We start from the raw sequence: 24,472 nt of genomic DNA, 5'->3' as shown, positions 1-24,472 counted from the left end.
ATTGCGAAGTTTTCAATATAAGCATACATAGGGACGGACAGACAGCGACAGCGACTTTGTTTTATATAACACTATGTAATTAAGAATGTATGTACGAAAAAATATCTATCCATGTATTTATATCAGTTGTCTGGTACCCATAACACAAGTTCTGCTTAGCTTGGGACTAGACGGAGCTGTGTGAATTGTCATGAGATTATTATTGTTATATGCTAAATAATGACAGCAAGATGGGGTGAGATGGTTAGTGCAGTGCTTAGTGGACAATATTTAGTTGGTTGTACTGGTCTTAATTAATTACAAGCACTGCTGCTGAGGCAAATACGATTACTTTGGAGTAATAGAAATAATCTGTATTTCAATAAACTTAATTACAGTTTTATTAATAGATACTCTGCATTCTGTATCTATTTATTCACAAAAGTTCAATGAAATTTACTACGGATCTAAGAAATTCACTTCGAACTAAATTATTTATTGAACTAATTACTGTATTGAATATAGTGATAATAAACGTGAATTAACTATAAAAATATTTTACTATAGATTATTTTATATATATAATAATAATATAACATATTTAAAATATATAGAATGTATTTATTTAATATTGAAAATATTTTTTAATAAGAATAAAAAAAATTTCATTTCGTACTATTTACATTTTTTTAGATTTTTAGATTTGTGAATAACATTTAAACGTACATTTACAGTATTTATTAAAGTTTAACAGTTGTAGTATCTAAAGCAGAATAATAATAATTAACTGATCAGTTGTCGATTGTCAGTCGTTTTGATCAGTCCACAGGTGGACGATATTGGTATTATATTGGTAGAGCACTTTACATGACCACGAGGGACCATATCAGTATGTATTTTAGTGGTAAGGCACTAAAATACATACCAATATGACCACGAGTGATCGTACAACACGAAAGGGCACCCGGAGCGATGATAGTTTTACGACATACTAACATATCAAGTTTCTCCTTTGCTAACCGGGGAGCGAAGAAAAAACTTAAAACTTGGTTAGCATGCCAATAACTAAGGAAAAAAAAAACCTTATTATAATTCAAATTCAAATTCAAATTCAAATTCAAATTCAAAAATCATTTATTCATGTAGGACATTTTAGCCGTTTATGAACGTCAAGTTTTTACATTAGAATTTTTTTTCCCTACCCTCCAGTTCGGTATATAGATCCAATTGAGAAGAACTGGCAAGAAACTCAATTGAATTACTTATTTTTTAAATACAGTTTTTTACAATGCATAGGTATTTATATAGGTTTCTATGTCTAACATTAAATGAAAATCCCGAACATGAAAACTATTGCCATGCACGCTCGTCATTCAAGTAATCGTTTAGTGAGTAATAGGCCTTGCTCAGTAAATATGATTTAACAGATGTTTTGAATTTATTTAAGGGTAATTCCAATATATCCTTTGGTATCTTATTGTAAAATTTTATACCTATTCCCATAAATAGGACTGATATAATGAAATTCCGGTGCAATGATAACTAGTACTAACGGGCGACTTTACAGTGGGCGTTAAACAACCAATAATAGCTTTCCTAGCTTTAGGAGGGTTGGTGTGAGGCAAGCAGCCGGCCGAAAAACCTATGCCAAAAACCTATGGAAGACAGCGCCGACCCCAAATAATAAGAATAGAATAGAATAGAAAATCATTTATTCAAATAAACTATGATATTGCATCTCTGTGCATTTTCTACCGCATATATCACGGGGAGTGTTCTGAGGAATTGTTCGGATTAATACCACCTGCTGAGCACCACACCGGATGCGGTACCTACGTCCGGTGTAATTTTTATTTTTCCCAGGAAATTCCATGTAATGGCTATGTTAAATACATTCGATACATACCAGCTTCTTCCATTTGACCGCATTCAGAACCGAGCAGCCAGAATCATTGGTAATCAACGTCTATGTGACAGACTCGACCCATTGGCTTTGCGGCCAGATATTGCATCTCTGTGCATTTTCTACCGCATATATCGCGGGGAGTGTTCTGAGGAATTGTTCGGATTAATACCAGCTGCTGAGTTTCACCACCGTACCACCCGCCAGAAACTAAAATACCATCCTGATCATCTGGATGAATGGCGGTCCTCCACAGAGCGGTTTTCTAGAAACTTTTTGCCTCGCACAACCACATTGTGGAATCACCTTCCAGCAATGGTATTTCCGAACCGATACGATATTGAAACCTTCAAGAAAAGAGCTTATTCCTTTTTAAAAGGCCGACAACGTACTTGCAATTCTCCTGATGTTGCGGGTGATTGACATCGGGTGAGCCGCATGCTCGTTTGTCCCCTGTGTTATAAAAAAAAAACTTAATAAGCACTTTTGAACAGTCATAACAATTTGTTTTTTATCTACCACTCGTTCGGAAAGCTTTCTCATCACAAGAAGAACGAGCAAGAAACTTGCGTGTTGCTCTTTTAAATAATCCTTGTAAGTTTACATTTACAAATCGAAACGTGTGAATACAAACTACCAACCAGCACTAATTTTTTGGGTCAAATATACAATAAGATTAAATCAGTCGTAATGATAAGAGCAGACCAGTCCCTACAAGCAGCAGTCGTTCACGAGTATGACGTATGAGCCAGCCATCACTGCGCTCGACCATATTTTAGGGAGCCCAATGACCCGGCCCACCACGCCACCAAGATAAAAGCAAGGCAATAATGATGACTAACATTTCAATCCGTCAAACAAGAACTAGTGTTAAAAACAAACGGAACAACGTGAAAAAATCCCCTCCTGATGCATGCAGCGATTGGGAAATTTAAAAAGTGGAATTGGTTCAATTCCGTTTCGCTATGCAAGAGTGAGCAAACTTATTAGCCGAGTACGGGAGGTTATCGGAGATCTTCCTTTACTTTTTGCAGGTGATCGAACGGCGTGAGATTGATTGGACGGTCCGATTGATTGGCCTCGTGACTCATTTCTGACTACCGTGGGTTTTATCTCAACTACCAACACTACAGATAGCAAGTATCTGTAAGTATCAGTTGGTATATCCATACTAATCATTTTACTATTATAATATCATTACATAGTATAAAACGAAATCGCTGTCGCTGTCTGTCCCTATGTATGCTTAAATCTTAAAAACTACGCAATTGATTTTGAAGCGGTATGTTTTAATAGATAGAGTGAGTCTAGAAGAAGGTTTATATATATAAAACATGTACACACGGGCGAAGCCGGGGCGAGTATCTAGTAATACATAAACAATAATTCTATTTTGATTTTTTTTTCGGACTATAATGCTGTTCGCCGTAGCTGGCCTTTACAGCTTCACCGGGCGTTAGGGGCGAGTGCAGATGGCACTCCAAACCAAAGGAAGGACTTATGGAGCGGCTGAAGGCCAACTCCTGCCTGACGGATACGACTTTAGTCTGAGGGCACCACTAGGGGTTCGAACCTCGGCTCAGGCCGTCGTAATTTCGATCCCCGTTTGAATTGGATGGGGGATGGATCGAAGGGGGCAATAATTCTATAAACGTGCGTTATATGTATTTCACATTGAAATACATATAATAATATATTTCTTCTTCAGGGACATTTATTGGACTGAAGGTATCTAGATAACTGAGTATCTGAGTTTAAAAATAAAGTATAAAAACTATAAAAAAAAAACGCAATCGATTCAACAGCGATGTAGTATAGAAGGCAATAAAAAGAAACGTGTCTAAAGTTAAAAAATAATACAGAAAGCAATGTAATGGTAAATAAAGATTTACCACTCTGAAAGAATCACAATTGGCACGAGCTGACTTATTCAAATTCAAATTCAAATTCAAAATATCTTTATTCTTGTATGTACAGATTTAAATGAAATTTGGTATAAAGATAGTTTAGACCCTGACAAAGGACATAGGCTACTTTTTAATGTGAAAAAAGGGTTGCAAGGGGTTGAAAGGGAATATGAAAGGTTATATGGAAGTATCGACATTTTATGCGGACGAAGTCGCGGGTGCAGCTAGTACCATATATATATATTATAGTACCAAGAAGTTCACTACATTCATACATACTATACATATATATAAAGTTATATTTAAAGTCACTTTTTAGAATTACAAATCTCGCTAAATCAAATTCCATACCGCGACACATCCTGCATGTGTCTCTGCCAACATTATTAGAATAATTGATTAACTAAACTCAAAGAGAAATAATCGCGATTCAGCGGTATACCAACTAAGGCAGACAGCAGAAGCACCGTCTAACCACAGATAATATAATATTACATAGTATAACGTTAGTTCGAATTACATAAACGTTTTTTTATGATTTGAGTAAGGCAAAGATTAGTTAATAATTAAAAAAAAAAGTCTTTATTCAAATACCAGTACTCGCGGCTTCACTCGCGTTAAATTTCAATAATAATAATAATAATAATAATATCTCGGGACAATTCACAGCGCCATCTAGTCCCAAGCTAAGCAGAGCTTGTGTTATGGGTACTAGACAACATAAATACATGGATACATTTTATTTTATAAATAAATACATATTATACGTAGAAAACACCGATACAAACAATCATACTCATGAATACAAATGTTTGTACCGTACGAGGAATCGAACCCACAACCATTGGATAGTAAAGCGGTGTGCGAAACCACTAGACCACCGAGGCTGTCAAATAATATATGTTATTCTGATGCATAAGCTATATTACTGTAAGTTTCATCAAAATCCGTTCTGTAGTTTTTGCGTGAAAGAGTAACAAACATCCATACTTAATTTTTTTTACATTTATAATATATATATATATTTGTCTACCACTCATTCGGAAATCTATTTTATCACACAAAGAACGAGAATGAAACCTGCATGTTGCTCTTTTAGATAATTATTGTAACTCTACGTTAAGTTTAAATGTAATACAAACTACCAACTGGAACTAATTCATAATCACAATATTAAATACACAATCAACAGATTAGTAACTAAATAAGAGTAAATCAGTCGTAGTGATTAGAGCAGACCAGTCGCTACAAGCAGCACTCGTTTACGAGTATGACGGATATGAATAAAATAATGACGCCGTATATATGTTTCAATTATAGTTTGGTTGCCATCAATAATTGTCGTTTACAACACGAAGTCGCGGGCTGAAGTAGTATATAAATAATTACTAAATAACATATTATTAGTACCATTGGAGCACGTGTGTAAACTTCCTAAAAGTTCTCCGTGCCAGGAAAAATGACTTATAAAAGCTCGCTTCATCTCCACTCTCTCGTTCCCTCCTTCGACTACCATACGTCTGTCTCTTTTTGTCGTAGTCTAATTTCACAGGCTGATGGCTGCCTCCATGGAAGACCCGCAGTAATGCTTCTATTGATTAAGAAGCTTGAATATTCATTCAATTATATGCCGGCGAGGTTTTCTCACGGAGCGAGCCTGCTAATCATTTTAAAGGGGTGTTGTTTGTTTGAAATTGTTATATACTGTTTTAGAATTATCGAGTGAACTGGAACGAATATTTTAAAATCTTCCGAATAAGTTTTGAACTGTATAAAAACATAGTATTCTACCAAAGTAGTATTACCACCAGTTTTTCACGAACTTTTTAATATATTTAGAACATATATCGAATTGTATAAGAGCGGAGTAGTTTATCAAGGTATATATCAATTACAGTTTCTCGAGAGTGAGTAGTTTTAGGGCTCAAGATGGCGGCGTGTGAACAGTGATTCGTACAAAAAGGCATTATACGAGCAGCCCGCGAACGGAACGGATGGGTCATGTGCGTTTGTCTAATAGAGATTTTCTACAAAGTCATCAGTGATGGTCTCAGTCAATTGTGCTGCGAATTGAATTTTTTTAACCCTGGACAATTCACACAGCGCCATCTAGTTACAAGCTAAGTAGAGCTTGTTTTATGGGTACTAGATAACTGACAGAAATACTTAAATATCTTCTACAAACTCATACATAATATATATAACACATTAATAATACTCGTGAATACAAATTATTGTATAGTGCCAGGTATCGAACCCGCGAAGAAAGGCAGTGTACTAAAGCGCTAGACTACGTTGACCGTTTGTTCGTAAATTATTTTGATATGAAAAACGTGTATCTAAAACTGCAAGAGCAGACTCCTACCAGATTGTCTGGGCAGGAAGAGTAACACGAGGGGTGTAGGTAAGTGTTAACGTATATCGGAAAGGGATATGCCGCCTTTTAGTACCTTTGCATTAGGGTTAGCTTCATAGAACATGCTAATAGCATCAAGCCCGCCTATTGTACAACAATTCAAATAAATATATAAAAAAAAAAGGTCCCTTAAACCTATGCCCGGGTCACAACTCCCGAGAACTGCTTGAGTTTCTCTCTCTGCCACACGATAGACCCGGCTTCCGCCCGGTTAATCCATGGAATGCTAAGAAGTAATCTAAGATCCTTTTAATATCTCTACATTAAGGTTAAAATATATATAAAAAATAGAAAAGGGGTCCCTTAAGCCTACACCTGGGTCTCAAGTCCCGGGAACTGCTCTGAGTTTCCCTCTCTGCCTCATGATGGACCCGGCTTCCGCCCAGTTATTCCCTGGAATGCTAAGAAGTCATCTAAGATCCTTTTAAAATCTCTGCATTAAGGTTAAAATATATATAAAAAATAGAAAAGGGATTCCTTAAGCCTACACCTGGGTCTCAAGTCCCAGGAACTGGTCTGAGTTTCCCTCTCTGCCTCATGATGGACCCGGCTTCCGCCCAGTTATTCCCTGGAATGCTAAGAAGTCATCTAAGATCCTTTTAAAATCTCTGCATTAAGGTTAAAATATATATAAAAAATAGAAAAGGGATTCCTTAAGCCTACACCTGGGTCTCAAGTCCCAGGAACTGGTCTGAGTTTCCCTCTCTGCCTCATGATGGACCCGGCTTCCGTACGGTTAATCCATCTAAGAAGTTCCTCTCTAAGATACGAGTATGGCAGTGAAATTATAGAGCACGATTATACCTTAGTCCACAGGAATGAATGTATTGTCTATCTAACTGTGGGGTCGATAGTATATAAATGTACAAATAAAATAGACCCTCAACTAATAATAAGTATATTAAAAGGAATATAATATCACTAGATGAAAACCTGGCTTCGCTCGGGTGAAATGTGGGTAGATATTTGTGTAGTCATCGGTTCTCATGGAATATTAAAAGTAAGCAAGGCATAGATTTGTAAAGCTTCGTTCATTGTGTTTAATAAATATAGTAAATAAAAAGTGCAAAAGTTTTTATACAAATAATTTTTATTTTTTTGTAAATTTTAAGTTGGGCTAAAAAGAACTTGTATCCAGAGCCGTAAAACAAATTAATAAAAAAAATTGCCAATTTTGCCTCGCAATTGGCCAATTTCAGGTTTAAAGAAAAAACACATGCTCTTTTATCATAAAAAAGTGTCAAAAACAATATTTTCGCGAAACATCAACGACCGAAGAAAATGCTAGTGAAATGAAAAGATGGCGACTGCGGTTTGTTTGTCAGTGTCATTAGAATTTAACGAAATACTCCATAATCCGAATTTTACGGATATATGTTGTCGACTCGAAATCAACATTATTTTATGTTTTGTTATTCACATAAGGTTTCGTTCGTCTACCGTACCCTTTGACGGAATTATTAATATAGATTACATAGTATAAAACAAAGTCGCTGTCGCTGTCTGTCCGTCCCTATGCCTAAATCTTTAAAACTACGCAACGGATTTTGAAGCGGTGTCTTTTATTAGATAGAGTGATTCAAGAGGAAGGTTTATATATATAATACATGTACTCCCGTGCGAAGCCGGGGTGAGCAGCCAACAATAAATTGTCTTAAACAAAATGCGTATATAGATCAGACCTGTAAAGACGAGTGACGGATGACGAGAGAAATATTTTATAGGTGAACTATGGAACGAAAATACAGTAAGTTATCCATTTTTATACGACTTCATACTCAATATTATAAGGACGCTATAGTTCTACCTAGTAATTAATAGCTGATTTGTATTTGTACAATGTAATTGTTTGGCTGAAAGGAGATTTCCAGGGCCGTAAAATATTTAATAAAAAAAAAAAACTATAGAACGTGTCGGTCTTGTCTGTAAGCGGCCAGCTGTCATGTAAAGAGGTCATCATCATCATCATCATCATCAGCCCAGTGCAGTCGACTGCTGGACATAAGCCTCTCCCAAGGCACGCCACTGGGCACGATCTTCAGCCCTTCTCATCCAGTTACTACCCGCAGCCCTACGTAAGTCGTCGCTCCACCTAGCTGCGGGGCGTCCTACACTACGTTTGCCAATTCGCGGTCTCCACTCTAGAACACGCCTACTCCAGCGAGCATCGGTTCTGCGACAGATATGACCAGCCCACTGCCACTTCAACTTACAGATGCGAAGAGCTATGTCGGTGACCTTAGTTCTCTGGCGAATCACTTCGTTTCGGATTTTATCCCTCAGAGAAACTCCAAGCATGTAAAGAGGTAATGATCTGAAATGATTATCATACAAATATATACAGTACATCATATATATATAATAACACTTAATATATTAATTGAACGCTAACAATTCCATTCACTCCACTCTGTGTAATGCAAACGAAAATATTCATGGTACCTACGAGTATATCAGGATAAAGATTTTCCTTGGTAAGCAATATGCGAAGTTTCCACGCAATCTATCGTCGGTATAATGGAGCTGTTAAAGACAATATGCTAGGAAACATATTGGATGCAGCTCGACGAATGTGTAAGCGGGCGAGCTGAGACGACTGCTCGCGCCGGTGGCACACCGGGAGCGGCGATTTACTATTATTTTTATCTTTCTTAGTCTGTATGGAAAGTCGGCACTCGATTTCATGAGAAATTTAATGAATCAAATGTTTTACCTTTGCTTAAAAGTATATATACGTATACGTAAGCAAAAATCTTCAGTTATTTCCAAAATGGCTACAGTAGTGTAGTGGTATTGGGTTGGATTCTCAGACAATACAAATAATAGTTATCACACGTGTGATCAGTTGTTTGTATGTTTGGCACTATTACCCGTGTATTAATCTGCTTTTTTGAGATGAAAGATAACGTCCGTCTTAGGTATTTATTTATTCCGAGCAAATTTATGGTCCTTATAATATAAAACTTTCAGATTAAAATACATACAAAATGATAATACTGTAGTACCATTTATTTTCGCGTCAGATTTCTCTATGATTCATTCAGACATATATATATCGATTTATAGGTTGGATTAGAAAACATTTACAGAATAGGGGATGCCTTACACCATTTACAGGGCTTGACAACGCTGCTGAAGTCGCGGTAGAATGCTAGCGCGACGTCGCAACTCCAGCAATGGCACTCGTAAGGCTGTATTTGAAAAAAAAATTAAATATTTCTATCACAATTAAATTTCCACCGTAAAGAGACAAATTATATTTAACATTGTACCAATTTTCTTTTCTTTAATATAAATAAAATTCTGTTAACATGATAATTCATTGCATTACGTAGTTATATATCATTTTCTATTTAGTTTACTTTTTATTATATAACCTTATCTAGCTATTTAGCGTATATTGAATGCGTCTATATAATTTAGCTCTTAGGCATACATAGTGTTGGATTACAATCCAGTTCTGTACCGAACTACACGCTCCTATTATATTATTATATTGACTGTAATCTGTTTTGTATGCTAATAAATAAATAAATAAATAAATATCAATTATTTAGAGTCCATACAAGCTCTGCTTAGTTAGTTTAGTTGAGTGGATGGCGCTGTGTGAATAGTCCTGGAGCTTATTGTTGATTTAATTTTCTCTACGTGCAGCACTCGGTGTGCCCCGGCGTTTAGGGAGCGATAAATCCGCTGCTACATCTGGGCGATCGGTTCAATTTTATTACTATTCCCGGCGACTTATTTGATTCACCCGTCAAAGCGGCCCGAACAGGAACACTTGGGTTACATTATCTCCCCGGCATCCACCTTATCTTCCAGATAGCCTTTGGAGGTATCGCCGGCTCGCAACGGGAATTTATGTTTGAAATTTTTGAAAATGACATTTCAAACTGTCGCAGAAGGTCTATATCCCATCAAAAATATAAATGTGAAATGATAGCCGAGTTTAATATTATGATATATGCGCTGATTGTTGACTTCTACGACAAAAGAGGTGAGATCTAAATGGGTGCCAAGTTCAATGGTCTGTCCTGAAATGTATTTATAACTATATAAAATATCATTTCTTCTTATAACTTTAAATTTATTACTATTCCCGGCGACTTATTTGATTCACCCGTCAAAGCGGCCCGAACAGGAACACTTGGGTTACATTATCTCCCCGGCATCCACCTTATCTTCCAGATAGCCTTTGAAGGTATCGCCGGCTCGCAACGGGAATTTATGTTTGAAATTTTTGAAAATGACATTTCAAACTGTCGCAGAAGGTCTATATCCCATCAAAAATATAAATGTGAAATGATAGCCGAGTTTAATATTATGATATATGCGCTGATTGTTGACTTCTACGACAAAAGAGGTGAGATCTAAATGGGTGCCAAGTTCAATGGTCTGTCCTGAAATGTATTTATAACAATATAAAATATCATTTCTTCTTATAACTTAGGATAATATACTGTAGCCTACTACTGTAGTAAATATACACACGGTGCTGCTCGCCAGTTGTCTTACTTGAAACTCGGTTTGACACGCTACCGCGTATCCAGATTCATTGCATTTCAAAACATACAATACGAGTACAGCACATCAAAACGCTTGTAATCTATAATATAAAAATGAATCGCTAAATGTGTTGGTAAGCGCTAATCTCAAGAACTACTGAACTGATTTCGATAATTCTTTTTTTAGAATATTCCTTGAGGTACGAGGATGGTTCTTACGGAGAGAAAAAATTAAAAAAATGCCTAAAAACAACACTTTTCCTTAATCCCATACAAACGATTCTTAATGATACTTAAAAGTCAATTTGAACTTTAATACCATACCATAATAGTTTTAATAGATAGAGTGATTCAAGAGGAAGGTTTATATGTATAATACATGTACACCCGTGCGAAGCCGGGGCGAGTAGTTAATAATAATAACTATTAACAATCTAGAGCCATCGGAGCCATCTAGACTCAAGTTAAACAGATCTTGTGTTATTGGTACTGGGTAATAATTGATATACATAAAAAAACACTTAAATGCATTTATTTTTAAATACATAATATACATAGAAAACACTCATACAAATTAATATAAATATCAGCACCGTGCGAGGAATCGAACCCGAGACCATCGGAAGTAAAGCGTGTTAAACCGCTATCCCACAGAGGCCGTCAGATATAATTACAGTATATTAATAAGCCGAGAAATTTAGAGATTTGTAACACATCCATGTGAAACCAGACTGGTCGCTACTCGATTCTAAAATATCATAAAAGCATACATATTGTTCTACGCTGTTCTTTAAACACCTATTTATACTTACGTGGTTATAGAACAGTTCTAGAAAATTACTCCTAGACGAATACACAGTCTATGTTTAGTGTTACACAATTTCGCGAGTGGCGTTTGTTATATTCCGCACGAGACTGCCTCCATTTTCTCTCCATCCGGATCTCCTGCCTGGAACCGGTGTGTGCCTTGTTCTTTAACAGATGACATCTATTTCATTATTGATTATTATCGTTATTTAGGAAATTACGATGGTCTGAGCTTAGGGTTCGAGCTCCTAGTCGTGTCTTCAGACTTTAGTCAGGTCCGCCAGTGTACCGTATGTTTAAAAAAAATATATCTAAGTGTTTTACCGGTTCTGATAAGTCCACAACATAAGCTCTGCTTAGCTTAGGAATAGATGACGCTGTGTAAATTGTTCAGGGTTATTATTATTATAAAAATATACTCCACTTTTATATATCCACGTCAAAAAATTTCAAACTTGACAAGCAATTATCAATCTTATCCTACTTAACTATAAATATCAAGAGAAATATCGTAAATTGGACGGCAATAAAATAGACGAGTCCACTTTGGCCATAAATTGAAATTTCGTTACATTTCCCCCGCAAGATTTATTGGGACTCTCTCTATGGTTGCTCAGAAAATATTTCATACAATGTCACAACAGTTTTACGGCAGAATCCATATGGCTTATCGATGTAACATTTTGTTGTATTACAAATAAAACGCGTTTTATAGTCGACTACCTAGTTATAGAGTATACATCAGCTCGCGCGGTGCTGTTGTGAATACGGAATTTTTCCGTAATACATACTAAAACAAGAGCTACTGCTCTAGTTTCGAATATACTATCATGAAGAGATGCAGTTTTACTAATCTTCAAATCTGTTAATATTTAATCATATTTTTTTATACACCTATTTTGGATTCTTTAAATATGTTAATATCTTCATTACATAGTATACTAGCTACTCGCCCTGGCTTCGCCCGGGTGTACATGTATTATATATATAAACCTTCCTCTTGAATCAGTCTTTCTATAAAAAAAACCGCTTCAAAATCCGTTGTGAAGGTTTAAAGATTTAAGCATACATAGGGATAGACAGCGACAGCGACTTAATTTTCATTACATAGTATAAAAGGTAATAGATAGAGTGATTCAAGAGGAAGGTTTATAATACAATACATGTACAGCCATGCGAAGCCGGGCGAGTAGCTAGTTATATATAAAAATTACGTGTCACATTGTTTGCCCGCGATGGACTCATAATCTACTGAACTGCAAATTTGATTTGCACATTGTGTGCGATGTGATCCAACTTGAAAGATAGGACAGCTTACATCTCAATTTATAATAATATCGTAATATTCAAGAACCTTAGCCACAGCATCGTGTGGCCGGGTCCGCTAGTTTAACCATATTTCATTATATTTTATTTTCATTACATTTTGGATTCTTCAAATCCATTAATATTTAGCTATATTTTATTATACACATATTTTTGATCCAAATATTTTGGTCGTTTCAAAACTAGATAATTTTTGAAACCCTAATCAGTTTTATTATCTTTATACATTTTTCAAAACTTACCTTTATTATATAACTAGCTACTCACCCCGGCTTCGCACGGGTATACATGTATTATACATATAAACCTTCCTCTTGAATCAATCTATCTATTAAAAATATCGCTTCAAAATTCGTTGCGTAGTCTTAATGATTTAAGCATTCATAGGGACGGGCAGACAGCGACCGAGACTTTATTTTATACTATGTAATGATTAGCTGTACCTCCGACTTCGTCCGCGTAAATAGTGACATTGACTAAATAATAAAATATTATCTGTGCCTTTATTATGCGTTTATTTTTTTTACTACTCGATGGATTCCACACAGTCAGGTTTCCATACCGTATATTCGTAGTCTCACACATGTTTATTGTAGCGGAATTAAACTAAATAGTAGTGAAATGGACTTCCGCAAAATGACACCTAATTCGATAATTTTTTTATTTAATTTTAACGTCATAGTGGTTTAATAAACATTCTTCCATGTTGCAGTGCCTAAAAGGTGTATGTTATGTGTATGAATTAATTCATTATAATAATAATAATAATAATAAAATTAGATTCTGCTCGCATTGTACGCCGGTTTCTCTCCCTGGGGCCTTGAACCCCGGCCAACTGTGCTCCTGCCGGGGGTATGTTGCCATCTCCTCTCCTTAAGAGGGGAGATGAGAATTTTTGGATAAAAATAATAATAATCTCAGTACAATTCACACAACGCCATCTAGACCCAAGTTAAGCTTGCTAAAGCTTGTGTTGGGTACTAGACAACTGATACAAATACATAGATTTTTTTTTCGTAAATACATACATGTTATACATAGAAAATACCCCGACTGATATAAACAATCATACTCATGAATACAAATGTTTGTGACGTGCGAGGAATCGAACCCGCGACCATCGGACGTAAAGCGGTGTGCTAGACCGCTAGACCACCGAGGTCGTCGTATATATACAGTAATTGTGTAAAGCGATTTATTTATTTACGTTATAAATAAATCGAGGCTCGACAGGTTGTCGTCGTTGCCATTGATTTTATTACTCGTTTTAAAAGCTAATTTTATCTTTTCAGTGTGTATAGCTTACATTACTCTATATGCAAGATGTAACGTAACGGACAGTTTGCGAAAAAAATTGGCTATGGTAAATATATAGAGTATAGAGTTACATTCTTCTAATACTCGACCGGTGTAGTCATTCAGTTGTTCATCTATATATATAAATAAAATTGGAGTGTCTCTTTGAATTTTGAAACCGTTTTTTACTACATGCATATGAATATAAATATGGAAGTACATACACCAAAATTACTGTTTTACAATTTTTGTCTGTCTGTCTGTCTGTTTGTTCCGGGTAATCTCTGAAATGGCTGGACCGGTTTTGACGGGACTTTTATTGACTGGTAACTGATGTAATAAGAAGTAACGTGGATTATTTTTATTAAAAAAATCTTTTATTCCAGAAAAATATGTAGTATATAATAGTATATAAACTTAAATTTGTTTTACTTTTAATAAATGTGTACTTACGTATATACATACATGATATCTTGCCTAAGTGACGTAACTAAATAAATAAATCTATCTCAATAACGCCTCTCTATCTGTCTGGCTGTCTATTTCTTGACGTAACCATAAATATATCATAACTACTCATAACTTATATCATAAATACTAGAGTAACTTTGTTACACAAATATATCATATTTGTATCACTTTAAATGTATTATCGTTGTATTGTAATTATTAACTATTATTACTGTTTAGGATATATTGAAAACAAAACAGTCTAACATGGTAGTGTCAAGTTTGATTTTGCGACTGTCATTTTGCAAGATAGCCTCAGAAGCCGATGGTCAGTCTAAATTGGAGTTATTATCAGCTCTGGGGATGAAGGATAAAAATATGGTAAATTATTAATTACTATATTTTTTTGTTAACTATAAAATATTGCATAAAATATCATATTCAGTCTGGAGTAACTGTACAAATTATTATTATTATAAACTACCTGTTTCCTGCGACTTCGTCCGCGTGGAATTAAACTTTCATTTTCTAAAATAAAAGTAGCCTAAGTTACTCCCTATTATATAATAAACAGTCCCGTCAAAATCGGTCCAGACATTTCAGAGATTAGCCGGAACAAACAGACAGACAGACAAAAATTGTAAAAACTGTTATTTTGGTTTATGTATCGTATTTATATTCATATGCATGTAATAACGGTAATTTCAATATTACAAACAGACACTCCAAATTTATTTATGTGTAAAGATTGTAATAGGACTCTCGTTCATGTAAATTATTAAATATCTTCATATTTATAAAGGAAGTACTAAAATTTTTATATTTTCTATAATATTTTTAGGCTGTTAAAGTTCATTTTTCTGTGTGAAATGTATTCCTTTTGACATAATAAGAGCGTTATACTTACACATACTTTAGTTACAGAAAAATGAACTTTAAAAGCTTAAAAATGTCATTAATATTAATTATGTTTGGTAAACATATAAAAAAATAAAATATTTGTCATGTAATTTGTTAAAAAACGTCCTTTTTACATTGTTTTTAGTTTTTAAAATTAATTATATATATTATATACTTACAGTAGAAACATAACATAATCCTCTGAAATAATAAATCAGAACTTATATTTTAAACTCGTGTTTCTTGAATGGAACTTTGACTACATCACTAATGAGTGATGTAGTAAAAGTTCCATTCAAGAATATTTGACGATTCTATAACCATTTTCAGCTCAAGACGTGCTACAGCAGCGTGAAAACTGATCTATCGATACTAACAGAATCTGATCTCATCTTACTCAATAAGATATACGTGAACTACACATCTCACGTGAAGTCAAGTTTCATAACGGATTCTTGGCAAAATTATGGAGTGTTAGTTGAAAAGATATCGTTTAAATATAAACAAGCGGCGAAATCGTTCATTAATAGATGGGTTTGTAATTTTACAGTTTTTTTTTATAATTGTCATGATGCAGGGTTTTTTTTTATTACGATGTTGACGAGAAGCCTTTGGCTCATCTGATGGTATACAGTTACTATATTCTATGGACACCTAAGATACCAGGGGTATGAGGTGTGCGTTGCCGACCCTTAATAAACTTTAATATACCCTTCTTGAAAAACCCCATGCTGTAGTATCGCAAGAAAACCTCGGCAGGTAGTTTATTACACAATGTAAGTGTACGCGGGATGAAGCTCCTCTGAAACCGCATTGTCCGAGACCACTTAGGTTCTAGCGTGTGGGGTTGAATTCCCTGTCGATGGCGAGCGGTGCGATGGAAAAAGGTAGCCGTGGGCATCATGTCGAGCAATTCTTCAGAACACATAAAGCGATGCGAAGTCTCGCCTCAAGCCACTTAGCTACAATCCCGTTTGCAATATTGGGATCAACGACAATTCTCATAGCACGTCTCTGAACCGAGTCAAAAGGACCGAGCTGGTTGGTATCCAGGGGTCCGGCTCCAAGATGAGAGCAGTACTCCATGTACGTGTGAATCTGCGACTTATATAAGAGGAGTCTCTGGTCCGCAGTGAAGTATCGCTGTCCGAGACTACTTAGGTTCTAGCGTGTGGGGATGAAATCCTTGCCGATAGCGAGCGGCAAGTGACAATACCTCTGACTACCTCATCTGGAAAAACGGTCTAGATGGTAGTTAATTATTTTATTAGTCTGTATTGTCTTTTTTCCTATGAACACGCTTTCCCTCACAATGTGAATATTTGTATTCATGAGTTTCATGAATTTGTTTATTAATGCCCATTGCTTTTTCCTATGCATTATAAGTATCTATTTATAATAAAATAATACTTAAGTGTACTTATTAGTGACTTAGTGTCACAGTACAAGTATCTAAGTATGGGACGAAATGGCGCTGTGTATTATTTTTATACATATTTAGCAATTTATCCTCGATGGTCTAGTGCTTTAATTTACGGCTTTACTTCCATGGCCGCGGATTCGATTCCTCGCACTGTACATACATGCATTTATGAATATTATTCCTTTTATCGGTCTGGATATTTTCAATATATATTATGTATATATTTACAAAATATGTATATCTGTACATTTATATTAGTTATCTAGTACCAATAAAATATACAAATATAATAATCTCATCTCGATCTGTTTAAAATTGACAATGTTTCATATAAACTTTCATCCTCTATTTTATCCCTTTGGGGGTAGAATTAATCAAAATCATTTCTTAGCGGATGCCTACGTCATAACATCTACCTGCATGCCAAATTTCAGCCCGATCCGTCCAGTGGTTTGAGCTGTGCGTTGATAGATCACTACGTCAGTCACCTTTGAGTTATATATATTTAGATATTGAATCAGATAAATAATAATATAATTAAAGTGCATTTTAGGTGGAAGTTAATACATACAAACGGATAACAGATATAATAAATGACAATGATATTGACGAGTCCACAGCAATGATTATAGTGAATGCAGCACATATGAAGGTAAATTTCAAAATCAAATCAAAATATCCTTATTCATATAGGCCTATTACAGACTCTTATGATAAGTCAAATCTACCATCAGTTCAAAGTGCTTTCAAGCTAAGAAGTGATAAGAAGCACTTATTCTTTTCAAATGTAATGATCTTATACATGTTTAAAAAATACAAAATCTTTTTTTTTATTTTTTATTTTAAGGCGCAACGCTACCAGCAAATTGGGTTATAGTACAATTATTGATTTTTTTATATTATTGTTAATAAATTATATTGATTTTTAATTTCATTTGATTGGAAAGTTATATTCATATTGTACTCCAATATTTATTTTGTTGATTCCTATATAAACCTAATTTCGCGGTATTTTAGTACGCAGTATAAGACGTGTGTATTGAGATAATAATATAATATTAATAGTAAATTTTATTTAATCTCCACAAATTACATAATGCCAGTTTTATTATATAAATGCCAATACTAAAAATCACAAATATAATTTGTGGGAAATCTGGAGCCCAAACTAACCCATAGCCTGTACCTAAGACACCAGATCTCCCAGAGATCCAATTATATTTGTTCTTTTTTCAAAAAAGTTCTGTATTAAAAAAAGTATCTTAATTGATCTTCAATTGCGTAAAAAGAACACCAGTGATAAAATGACCATGAAGTCAGATCAGAACCATCGCGGTACATTTTCCACGATGGTTTCCAGGGGAACCACGTAGAGGTCTACCCGACATGGTACACTGCTAGCAATGGTCTTCCCTAAAATATGGTTGAGCGCAGTGATGGCTGGCTCATCCGTCATACTCGTGAACGAGTGCTGCTTGTAGGGACTGGTCTGCTCTTATCACTACGACTGATTTAATCTTATTGTGCTTTTATATTTGAGCCTAAATAAATTAGTGCTGGTTGGTAGTTTGTATTCACACGTTTCGACTTGTAAAATGTGAACTTACAAGGATTGTTTAAAAGAGCAACACACAAGTTTCTTGCTTATTCTTCTTGTGATGAGACAGCTTGCCGAATAAGCGGTAGATTTAAAAAAAAATTTAACTGTTCAAAAGTGATTTAATTAAGTTTATTTGAATAAATTATTTTCTATTCTAATGGGATTATTACTCCACATTTCGAAATGAAACCCTGAGCTGCTGTTAAACAAGTATCTTAAGAAGAAGAAGAAGAAGAAGAAGGGGAGAAGAGTGGGTAAGAAGTGGGACACCAGTGATAAAATGACCATGTAGTCAGGTCTGTACCGTCATGGTAAATATTTCACGATCGTTTCCGGGAGGAACCGCGTAAAGGTCAACCTGACATACTAGCAATGGAATTATTAGTCCACTTTCAATCATCAAATAATTATATTCTCTAAGTACATGATAGTTTTCTAATCAAATTAAATTAAAAAAATTAAATTGCAGCCTACTTGGGAATTCCCATTCAATATTAAATACACTACACAGAAAACCTTCAGACTAAACAACAATACCGTGATAAAAATTCCAATGATGACAAAAGTTGATCAAATACTTTATTTGGATGATGAATTGAACGACTTAGAGGTATGTAATTTATTTTATTTATTTATTCATTTCAATATTACAACATAATTATAATTTATTTTTAATTATATATTACTAGCTGTACCTACGATATCGTCCGCAAAAATAATGAAAAGATATTTAATAACCTAACTCAATATAAGTCAAATAAAAAGGATTCATCGTTTTAGCTTCAAATATGATTATACAAAAAATAAGTTTCAGATACTTGAAACTTATATTTTAAGCTATTGATTGAATTTTATGGATTTTTTGTATCATCATTTTTGAAGCTAAAACGATGAATCTTTTTTATTTGACTTATACTGAACTTTGATACTGAGGACACTTGTATACAATCTTTCAACCCTTTTTCTTTATTTATATATAATCAATAGGCTAAAAAATAAGTTTCAATCATCTACCTGCAAAAATGGCGAATTTACATAAAAAATTGCATCCCCTATTTTATTTTACCCTCTTAAGGGACTTTTTTACAAACATTGAATGTCATATTTATTTACATTTAATCAACTGCCTCAAAAATAAGTTTCAAGCTTCTAGCTTCAAAAATGACGATTCTTCCATACAATCTTTCATCCCCACTTTCAACCCCTTACAATCCTATTTCGCATTAAAATATAGCCTATGTCCGTTCTCAGGGTCTAGACTATCTGTATACCAAATTTTATTTAAATCGGGTCAGTAGTATTGACGTGAAAGCATGACAGACAGACAGACAGAGTTACTTTCGCATTTATAATATTAGTAAGGAAGTAAAGATATACGTGAAGCAAAAACTTTGTACCTCTTTTTACGAAAATTGCGTGGACAGAGGTGTAAAAATTTCGCACACTTATCATCATCACTACATAGTATAGAGCAAAGTCACTATCGCTGTCTGTCCGTGCTTATATGCTAAAATCTTTAAAACTACGCAACGGATTTTGAAGCGGTTTTTTCAAATAGATAGAGTGATTCAAGAGGAAGGTTTATATATATAATACATGTACACCCGTGTGAAGTCGGAGCGAGTAGTTAGTAATTAGATATATTTTAACAGTTCAAATTTTGGCGCGCTCTGCCTCTTTCACCTTGAACCGCAAGGTGAAAGAGTGCAGAATACTAATATTTTTTTTATTATTTTATATTGTCTATAAAAAAAATTTTATTGATTGAAACAAATGCGCACAACGACATATATTACAAACACACACACAATATATATACTGTTTTGCATAATTGTTATTCCTGATTCATTATTAAATTATATATTAGATTTTATTAGATATTTTAAAGTTTAATGTTTATTTTTAAACTAGTGTAATTTAATTTGGTCTGAATTATTTTAATAACATGAATCCATTAAGTATTAAATTAATGTTTAATATCTTGCCAGTTCTATCCATTAGATTCGTAGACTGAACTCATATAAGTGACTAAAATATAATATCATTACATAGTATAAAATAAAGTCGCTGTCGCTGTCAAATAGGAACGTTATTTTTTTTTTTTCGGACTACTCTAATGCTGTTGGCCGTAGCTGGCCTTTACAGCTTCACCGGACGTTATGGGGCGAGTGCAGATGGCACTCCAAACCCGCGGAAGGACTTATGGAGCGGCTGAAGGCCAACTCCTGCCCGATGGATACGACTTTAGTCTGAGGGCACCACTAGGGGTTCGAACCTCGGCTCAGGCCGTCGTAATTTCGATCCCCGTTTGAATTGGACGGGGGATCGATCGGAGGGGTGGAACGTTATGTATGCTTAAATCTTTAAAACTACGTAACGGATTTTAAAGCGACTTTTTTTAATAGATAGAGTGACTCTTGAGGATGGTTTATATATATAATACATGTATACTCATACGAAGCCGGGGCGAGTAGCTAGTATATGATAAATTATTGTTTAATTTGAATATTCAGTTTTATTACAGATGATTTCAATGCATCTTGGTGCACGAGGTTTTTCAATATGTATTATAGTGCCAAACAGTGTTGACAGTTTACCAAAATTCCTGGACAAGCTGTCCAAAGACCCTGATATGATGATCAGAAACCGAAACAACATGAAGTGGACATATCTGAAGGTGGAACTGCCCAGATTTAAGATAAAATTTCTCGTTGATTTAACTGAGTATTTGAAAGGGGTAAGTTTGTATTTTGCTCTATAATTTAAGTAAATAAACATTTTAGTCTGTGTAATGAAACATTAAGTTATCATTTACCCTACAAATGCCGAGCTTTTTTTTTATAAAAAACATCATTAATGATACATATTGTCCAAAAATGTTTTACTTATCTTCTGTGTTTGTTCTTATTAACACAAGATATATTCTATATACTTAAAACACGTAACATATATACATATATATAATACATCTCATCCTAATCAAAAAAGTTTGTGAGTTTTGATGGTTGATTGTTACTCTTTCACGGAAAAACTACTAAACGGATTTTAATGAAACTTTACAGTAACATAGCCTATACCTACACCGGAATAAGATATAGGCTATAAATTTCATGCAGGTAAACCGCGGGCACAGCTAGTATGATATATAACTGTAAATATATAAATTACTAGCTACTCGCCCCGGCTTCGCCCGGGTGTACATGTATTATTATATATATAAACGTTTCTCTAGAATCACTCTATTTATTAAAAACGAACCGCTTCAAAATCCGTTGCGTAGTTTTAAAGATTTAAGCATACATAGGGACAGACAGCGACAGCGACTTTATTTTATTCTATGTAATGATATATATATCATGAAATAGTTTTTAATATAGAAGATGTTAATATAGATTTTGCTCATCTGTTCACTTAATTTTATTTTCACATTTACGACTATATAAATATAGAAAGTTTCATCAAGATTCATAATCCTTAGTACAAAAATAAAAATAACCAAGTCATATGTCTTCATTTCTAGATTGGATTAAAAAGTATATTCGATCTACAATCGTCAGGTTTAGATTCCATATCAAATAACAATACAATAAATAAAATGTACTTGAACCGAGTTAAGCAGAAAATCTTCTTTGAGCTTGATGAGATGGGCCCATACAGACAAATAAACCGTAAGCTTACTAAATCCCTCAGTAACTTATCCTAACTAATTTTATATAAATTTTAATGTATAAAAAAACTATACACGAAAATGATGGAATAGCCCGCCGCAACCCCCAATTATGCCCCTCGTCCTCCGAATGTTGAGATGGATGGATGTGTGGTGTGACGAGGATAGACAAGATAAAGAATGAATACATCAGAGGAAGTATGAAAGTGGCACCGATGTCGGAGAGGTTAAAGAGTAATCGTCTATCGTGGTATGGGCATGAAATGCGTAGGAATGAAGATCATATCCTAAGGACGGTGCTACATATGAATGTGGATGGTTATAAGGGTAGAGGAAGACCGAAAAAGAGATGGATGGACGGTGTAAAAGATGATATGGTGAGAAAGGGAGTAAATAACGGGATGACTGCGAACAGAGATGATAAGCAGAAAAGAAAAATATATTACGCCGACCACAAATAAATGGGATAAGGAAGAAGCAGATGATGAGGTCCTCCCCGGAGGGGGGGCGGTCTTTTAAAGATTTTTCTATACAATAAAACAAGGTGAGGTGCCAGAATACAATAATAGGAAGCATCTTCTTTCGCTTCAATGGTAACTAAATGTATTTTCCCCAGAATGCTGCGAAGACTTTTGCCCATTCTGTCGCGTTTTTTAATTCTTCCTCTGTGCAGGATGTTGGGCACAAAGGACAGGTCAATAGATATGGCCTATGGCCCCATAGTCTGTGAATAATAATAATAGTAATAACCCAGGACAGTTTACACAGCGCCATCTAGACCCAAGCTAAGTAGAGCTTGTGTTATGTCTTATAGATAACTGATACAAATACATAGATTGGTTGTCGTAAGTACATATTATACATAGAAAACACCCAGACCGATAAAAATAATCATAGTCATGAATATAAATGTTTGTATCGTGCAAGGAATCGAACCCGCGATTATCGGAAGGAAGCGGTATACTAAAACGCTAGACCACCGTCAAATAGTTGTATAAAGGCATTTTACCTTCTAAATGTATAAATTGATCGTAATTTCTCCACAGCCTCCGACTACATGATGCAAGATATCTCACCGAATGCAAGAGTTAGTGGAAACCTAAAGTATTTTGCCGCAACTAAGCCGTTTTACTTCACCATCACAATGGAAACGGGTCACGCCGTGGAAGAGTTATTCAATGGTGTTTATTATGGTTATTAATAAAGTAAAATTATGGAGACGTTTTAAGATCTGATAAAATCGAATGAAAGAGCTTAATTCATTTATTTTAGGAAGATTAACGTTGTAATTTTACAGGTTACTTACCATATTAGATTGTCCTATACCAATTAATAATCTATTAATCGTATTACTAGATTAAATTTTCTCATTATCCAATTTTAACAATCAAAGTAATCACGTGACAGTGTTTTAGTTGTAGTTATACAGTACAAGTAAACAGACCAACATACCAAGTAATGATGTATCCACAGAACATACAAATAAAGTACGGCTATGTACCATTAAGGAATTGATTACATACGAGTTTCCTGAGGCAGTGCTGAAACAAAACAGCACCATTAAAATACCACATGTCTTTTTTATGTCAGATGAAAAAATCTATGTTTATTTATATATCAAGATGTGTATTTTTTTATAACACAGAGGACAAACGAGCATGCGGCTCACCTGATGGTAAGTGATTACCGCCGCCCATGAGCACCCGGAAGAGAGGAATTGCAAGTGCGTTGTCGGCCTTTCAAAAAATAATAAGCTCTTTTCATGAAGGTTTCAATATCGTATCGGTTTTTTTAGACGTTTTTTTTATTACACTATACATAAGTTATTTATTTAGAATCTTGCACTAGTTATTACCGACTAAATACCACAGTCACAGCGGTAGGTTGACTGGAAGAGATCGCCTTCAGAGATATCCTAGCTCACATTTTCAGTCAGCCTTAAAATTTGTAGTCTATGTATTATTCTAGTGCATAAGTTATATCATTGTAAAAAAAATTAATTAATTTTTTATCTATCGGTCTATCTGTATGTTTGTTCCGTCTAATCTCTGAAATGTCTGAACCGATTTTGATGGGACTTTTTTTGACAGGTAGCTGATGTAATGAGTATCTTAGGCTACTTTTATTTTGGAAACATAAAGTTAAATTCCACGCGGACGAAGTCGTTGGTCCAGCTAGTTAATAATATTAGTAAAAACATTTAGAATAGAATAGAATATAAAATCATTTATTCAAATAAACTTAATTTAAGCACTTTTGAATAGTCATAACAATTTGTTTCTCTTACTTTATG

The 24,472-nt window shown here is 34.6% G+C and overlaps 1 protein-coding gene across 1 annotated transcript; it reads left to right on the top strand.

Moving 5' to 3' along the window:
- Positions 1-219: 219 nt before the first annotated feature.
- On the top strand, positions 220-23,380 carry LOC131852814 (serine protease inhibitor 3/4-like). Its single transcript, XM_059203549.1, has 8 exons — positions 220-243; positions 14,830-14,970; positions 15,820-16,023; positions 17,466-17,564; positions 18,982-19,122; positions 21,037-21,249; positions 22,033-22,180; positions 23,226-23,380. Exons 1-8 carry the CDS (start codon positions 220-222, stop codon positions 23,378-23,380), a joined length of 1,125 nt encoding a protein of 374 aa, XP_059059532.1.
- The last annotated feature ends 1,092 nt before the right edge of the window (positions 23,381-24,472 follow it).

Source organism: Achroia grisella, unplaced genomic scaffold (genome assembly GCF_030625045.1).
Source record: "Achroia grisella isolate CSIRO2021 unplaced genomic scaffold, CSIRO_AGI_Agris_v1 utg862, whole genome shotgun sequence".
NCBI lineage: Eukaryota > Metazoa > Arthropoda > Insecta > Lepidoptera > Pyralidae > Achroia > Achroia grisella.
The sequence above is the reverse complement of the archived record's forward strand: the minus strand, read 5'-3'. Positions and strand labels throughout refer to the sequence as shown.

Bases quoted from the DNA above. Each gene is read 5' to 3' on its own strand.
- LOC131852814 (XM_059203549.1), top strand. From the start codon at position 220: ATGACAGCAAGATGGGGTGAGATG. The intron at 14,971-15,819 runs GTAAATTATTAA...AACCATTTTCAG, and splicing joins GGATGAAGGATAAAAATATG to CTCAAGACGTGCTACAGCAG. The intron at 21,250-22,032 runs GTAAGTTTGTAT...CTTCATTTCTAG, and splicing joins TAACTGAGTATTTGAAAGGG to ATTGGATTAAAAAGTATATT.